Below are 6,295 nucleotides of genomic sequence, written 5' to 3' on the forward strand. Positions count from 1 at the left end.
ATTATGAGTGGATAGAGTAGATAAATTTGATTATAAGCAATGGCTCAGCAATAGTGGCATTATCAATGCCAAATTGTTTAAATATAATATAAAAGAAAACAAGATAACTATGTCTGAATGAACAAGATAATTTTATATGGTTGCAAGATTAACTTTTTGTTTGGATGCAAAAAGGAAAGAAAGTATAAGGAAAGAATGTTTAAGGAATGAAAGTGAGTGGAAAGAGAGTGGAAAGTAAGATGATTATTTGGTTGTTTGGTTTGAGTGATAGTATGAAGAAAGTGAAAGGAAAGATAGTTATATTGTTAGTAAATTGACATAAATATCCCTACATAATAGATATAAAATTTAAGTATTTATTTATATAATTTATAGATATAAATAAGTAGCTTTCTCAAGTAATTTATAAATATATTATATTATAAATTAGAATTAAAAATGGTAGATTGAAGTGACGGTTGAGGGAAGCAATACTTAGTTAAAGGAAAATTTAAGTATTTATTTATATAATTTATAGATATAAATAAGTAGCTTTCTCAAGTAATTTATAAATATATTATATTATAAATTAGAATTAAAAATGGTAGATTGAAGTGACGGTTGAGGGAAGCAATACTTAAAGGAAAAAAATAGCATAGATAATATAATATGGACATGTTTAAAAATCAAAGAACATGGACATGTTTTTGCGTAATAGTAACACGATATCCTTTTTATTTTTTTTGAACGGGAATCATTTATTTTGTTTCAACATCCAAGGTTACTTTGGTCATTTTTAGATAAATCTGGTCTCTTCCTCACCTTTCCGTCCAATTCAGCAGGGAAAGGTTTCCACTGTGGGTCCCAGTTAAAAACATTCTTTCCTCAACTTTTTGCAGTATTGCCAAACAGGAGAAGGGGGATCAATCCACTCACTTTCTTTCTTTGGTCTAATCTCTCCATAGAACCAAACACACCATAAATGTACGGTGTTTAAACACACATAAAGAGACCATTTTTTAATAATAAAAACAATTGATTTAACATTTTGTAGATAGAATTCTCTTTGTGTCTAAACACTATAGATTACGCAAAAAAAGACACCACCAAAAAAACACTATAGATTTTACTTGCTATAGGTGTGGTCATCATCAACATAATGAAAATTATATATCGAATAAATAAAGAAGTTACTATGGGAATCATTTACGACCAAAACACAAGAAACAAAAAATATGACGCCACATTGTCAATTTTCCACCATAACTAACCCAACCAAATCCAAGATATATAAATAAATAGTTTGATAGTTTTTGGTCGAATGACAAAACTTAAAGTGCATTTTCCTTAAAAAAAACTTAAGTGCATTTTTTTAGGTGTTTTTCGTATGATTTTTAACTAAATTATCAAAAAAATTCTTAAATCCATAAATTTGTCAAAGGTTGTTACAACAAAAACAAATGTATTTTTAGTTAAAATTCATACAAAAAGCATCTAAAACAATGCACCTAAGTTTTGTCCTTTCCAAATGCATGCAATCATATGGTAGACATTGGTAGCATTAATTTATCTTCATTCAAGTTCTGTGGGGCTAATACAAGGTAGTATGATTTTATGTGTTCCTAACTTGCCTATCCAACACGATGATTACTCAAGCCTAATAACAACTACTGCCACGACCAAATGATTTAGCTACACATTTTTTTTTTTAGGGGATTTAGCTAAACATAATTGTTAGTAGTTCTCAATTAGGACATATGATAGTACAAGTTTTAAAGGCGTGAAGCTGAAGCTACGATTTAAATACGACAACGTGGCTAACATGATGAGGACATGAGGTTAGTTCTCAATTATGTCCAAATACTTGAGTGTAGATAAAGTTTGCATGCATAAAACCAACTCATTGTGGCTCTTATAAGTTCAATTTTAATATAACAATGCTAACTTTTGTTGCTATAGTTGAAACTATTGAAGACCCATAGCAGATAAAAAAAAAGTTTGTGGCGTTACAACTCTTAACAAGTAATTTTACTCTGCTTGTTCAATTTTAAGAACAGCAAAAATCACACCCAAAGGTTTGCAAACTGAACTACATGCTGTTGACCAATTAAGAACATGCTTCCAACCATTAAACCAAACAACAAATTATTGAAAAAATATATATAAACAATGATTCTCTAGCATTCAATTATATAGATGAACATCTTCTTAATAAGAAGTATAAAACACACCTCATTTCTAAGTCAGTTAAAGCAAATATCAAAACATCTTATGAAAGATGGGTCTCTTCTTATTTTTACTATGGGATCTTACAACAGTAGCTGGGTTAAGGTTTGACCAGCACACCAGCATATACAACTCTACATGAATTTACAAAAATGCAGGCAAAATTAAAGAAAAATGAAAAGAAATGCATATAGTTTTATCATACGAATTAACATCATCACTCATTGCCTTCCCTCTTTCTATACAAGACCCATAGCAGATAGATAATAAATCTGCTTGCGTTCAGTCAGCAACTGGTGGAGAACTGGAGATGATGGCAGTTTACACCACCAGCGTAGCTAGCTACAAATCTCTTCCACATCATGCTTCTCTACTAAAACAAAAGTTGTAGTTGATAGCCTCACAAAACAGGAATTCGAAAGCTCTCTTCGTTAACATGATGGTGCATTTCATTTTGCACAGCTTTGACAGCAGCTACTCTAGCTGCATTGGCTGCTCTATTAGCTGCTGACACTGCTCTATTTACTCGTTCATCTACCTTGGCTACATCATAGGCTTTCTCAGCTGCTCTTCTAGCTTCCTGTTTGTTCACAAAAAACCCGGTTAATAATGAAAGTTCGTGATACTTCAAATTATGTATCTGTTTGCAGTTTTTTTGGTCTTGTCTTTCCTTTATTTTGCACAAACGTGCTCATTTGAACCATATAGAAGAGAATGTCCAATTATCTGTCCATAATCTCGAGCTTTTACAAAAAAATAATACTTGACAGCCAGAAATTTCGACAAAATGAGATGGCATGCGTATTGACTATTGGATGATTGAGCGACTCCTACCACTTTCTCTTTCCAACAAAAACCCATACAGTCTAGATTGTTCAGTCAAAACTCTGGCCAATATTTCCTTAATATATAGCATTGTTCTGTTCCCCCCCCCATACCTACTTTATATGAAACTTGAGACAGATGGAAGCCAGCAGTACATGAATTTTTTTAAATTTACTTGTAAAAAATTACACTAAAACACAACGGATGCCAATAAGATTTTTCAACAAGTCAAATCATGAAAAAAAAAAAAAAAAAAACACAAATGAAGTAACTCCTATCAAATTATAAGAATTACTCAGGCAAAGTGAAATACAGAACAATCGACAATTTGACACATCATTCTAATTATTCTAGGCCAATGTGTAGACATAAGAGAAAATGTTCAAAATCATTCATCTATTTTCTTTTCTTTTAGTGTTAGCTAGGGAAAGAGCATTTAACAATAGATTAAGGTAAAGTATAAATAAACAAAGTGTGTACCTGCACTGTATTAAGTACTCTGGAGTGATTGACACCAACAGGGGAAACTGGATATGTGGCGTTCTGCGTGCTTGGAATGTCAAGTACTCCATTTTTCCAGTGACCAGATTGAGTTTCTCCATTTCTAAATGTATACATTCCAAGACCATGTCTTTTCCCCTCATGCCAGGTTCCTTCATAACGATGGCCATTTGCAAAACAGTATACCCCGAATCCATGCATCTTGTCCGCAATATACTCACCAGCATACGTATCTCCATTTCTAAAGAAATGAAAATAGTCAGTTCCCCCAAAAATAGAGTTATACTTATACTATGGAGCAAATAAAAGGAGGCAAAGAATGGACTACATAAATCAATTCAACAATAATGGACTAACGGTGATCCCTTAGAAGAGATGCACCTATATTTGAGAAAAATAAGAAGGATTCAGGATATAAAACAGGATAAGGGACCACTATTCATTAAAAGCATGCCCAGAATCCTAGTCACTGATACTGACCAACAAGCTCAGTTTTTCAACAAAAAAACAGAATAGGGTGTATCAGTGTTGCTGATGGTCAACAAGGTATTTATCAAAGCACTAATGAGTTTCTTTTTGCATAGTTCACGTTAAGTGTATTAAAGGGGGAAGAGTGAGTGCGAAAAAGTAACCAAACTTAAATTAGCAGCAAGTAAAATTAACATGCGGAACAAAACAACAGTTGGAGTTGTTGCTACATGATCTGGAGGTTACAAGTTCACAGTCATGGACTTCACCTCTTGCAAGGAACTTAAGAGATCATTTATGCTTTCAGACCAGTTTGAAGAGGCATAAAGCACCTTTGAATCTAAACCCAGCATTAGAACCACCGGATACATGAAGTAACGAAAACAAAAAGTGGCCCCTATAAACAGATGCAATATTACGCTGTATACTTCAAACATTATAATTTTTCCGCAGTTTAGTAACTCCATCTGTCTACTATATTCTTAACTATGAAGCACGGATACGGACACGGACACCGGACACGACACGGACACAGCTAATAATTTGAAAAAATCACATAATTCAGTGTAATTACAAGTGTCGGTGTCGTGTCGGTGTCGGACACGCCACGTGTCCGACACTGGGACACGTCTAATACCAGGAGTGTCCATGCATCATAGATTCTTAACAAACAAAACCTACAAGCCCTAAACATGTCAAAAACCACCAGCCAGCCACCAGCAAGGAACTGGTGAAACATATTAGAATCCAAAGAATGATCAAAGACAGATTACATGTCATAATAAGTTAGCTGGTCAAGATATGATTCACTGAGTTCATGCTTATTTTATCCTACCTCACTAATCCTTAAAACCTAACATCTGAAATCCAAATCTATTCCACCTAATATTTGGCCCAAACTGAACCAACTACTGATATCAACAAACACAGGAATAAAACTCCATATTCCAATCATTGATTCACACAAAACAAAGAAGATAACTGAAAGCAATGAAAACAACAGAACAAAGAAATGTAGTTAAATGAAAGCTACGAAGCACCGACACAATCACAATTCACGAACACCGGACATAGTACTGACCCGGCTACACCATTAGTAATTAAAAAAAAAAAAAGAAGACATAATTGAACGTAATCACATGTGTCAAGTGTCGTGTCAAACACACATTCGATCCGAAGTGTCAGTACTACATAGATTGAAAGTAAACATCTCAACTACAAAAACAAAATTTCAGAACATTTGAAGAAACTCACCTAAAGTGATAGTGGCCAAGACCATGTTTAACACCCCACTTAAACTCTCCAACAAATCTACTACCATCGTCACAAGTATGAACACCACTACCATGACTCTGTCCATTCAACCATTCACCAGCATAAACATCTCCAGTATAAAACCTATAAACACCAAACCCATTTCTCAAACCATCTCTATACATACCCTTATACCTACTTCCCTTACTCCAACTCTCAACACCAAAACCTTCATATTTCCCATCAACCCAATCCCCTTCATATCTTCCACTCATATTATAGTAATAAACCCCACTCCCACAACACTTCTCATTCTTCATTTCACCTTCATACACATCACCATTTGCATAAACCCTAACCCTAATTTCCACAATATTGGATGAATTTTTCGAATTTTTCAAAATTTTATTCTCTCTCCGCCGTCGATTCCACTGTTTCACTGTGAGGACTATCGGAAGAGACGACGGTGGTGATTTGAATTTGAGGGAAAGACAGAAGAAAAGTGCGGCGGAGAAAGCGAAAGCAGATAGGAAATTAAAGAAGAAAGAGTGAGTAGGTGGGGATAGTAAAAAGAAGAAAAAAGGGAGGGAAAGAAGGAGGATTAGACGGAAACGGTGACGGAGACGACGGAGTGCGGCGGAGGAGACGGCGGAGAGAGAATGAAAATGAAAAGATGATTTTTTAGTGGAAAATTGTGGGAAATTGAAATTGAAATTGAAATTGGGGAATAGGGTTAGGGATTTGGAGGGTTTGATTTTGATTTTATGATGAATTGGTGAAGAAATAGAATTATGTTGGTTTTTGTGGTGAATTGAATTGAAAAGTTTATGAGGATGAAAGAGATTAGGGTTGAAATCGGAAGAGATACAAGAACTTTCTTTTCCGATCTGAATTTCTGATTTTTTCTGATGCATTACATTCAAGAATTCAAAATCAATTAAAATTAAGCTGAAAATAACTAACTATTCTTCACTTTCTCTTTTTGTTTGGTTTCTATAGTTATGTGTAGTTTGATTTGAATATATGAAATGAAATGGATTAT

The 6,295-nt window shown here is 34.0% G+C and overlaps 1 protein-coding gene across 1 annotated transcript; it reads right to left on the bottom strand.

Annotated features, from left to right (window-relative positions):
• Positions 1-2,236: 2,236 nt before the first annotated feature.
• LOC146896404 (uncharacterized) lies at positions 2,237-6,295 on the bottom strand. The gene is made up of 3 exons (XM_085738357.1): positions 5,254-6,295; positions 3,511-3,772; positions 2,237-2,785 (listed from the first exon to the last, which is right to left on the bottom strand). The coding sequence occupies exons 1-3, from the start codon at positions 6,165-6,167 to the stop codon at positions 2,606-2,608; spliced, it is 1,356 nt and encodes a 451-aa protein (XP_085594483.1). The 5' UTR covers positions 6,168-6,295; the 3' UTR covers positions 2,237-2,605.

This window comes from Medicago sativa, chromosome 8 (assembly GCF_051527215.1).
Source record: "Medicago sativa cultivar Bolivia chromosome 8, Bolivia_mono, whole genome shotgun sequence".
Lineage (NCBI taxonomy): Eukaryota > Viridiplantae > Streptophyta > Magnoliopsida > Fabales > Fabaceae > Medicago > Medicago sativa.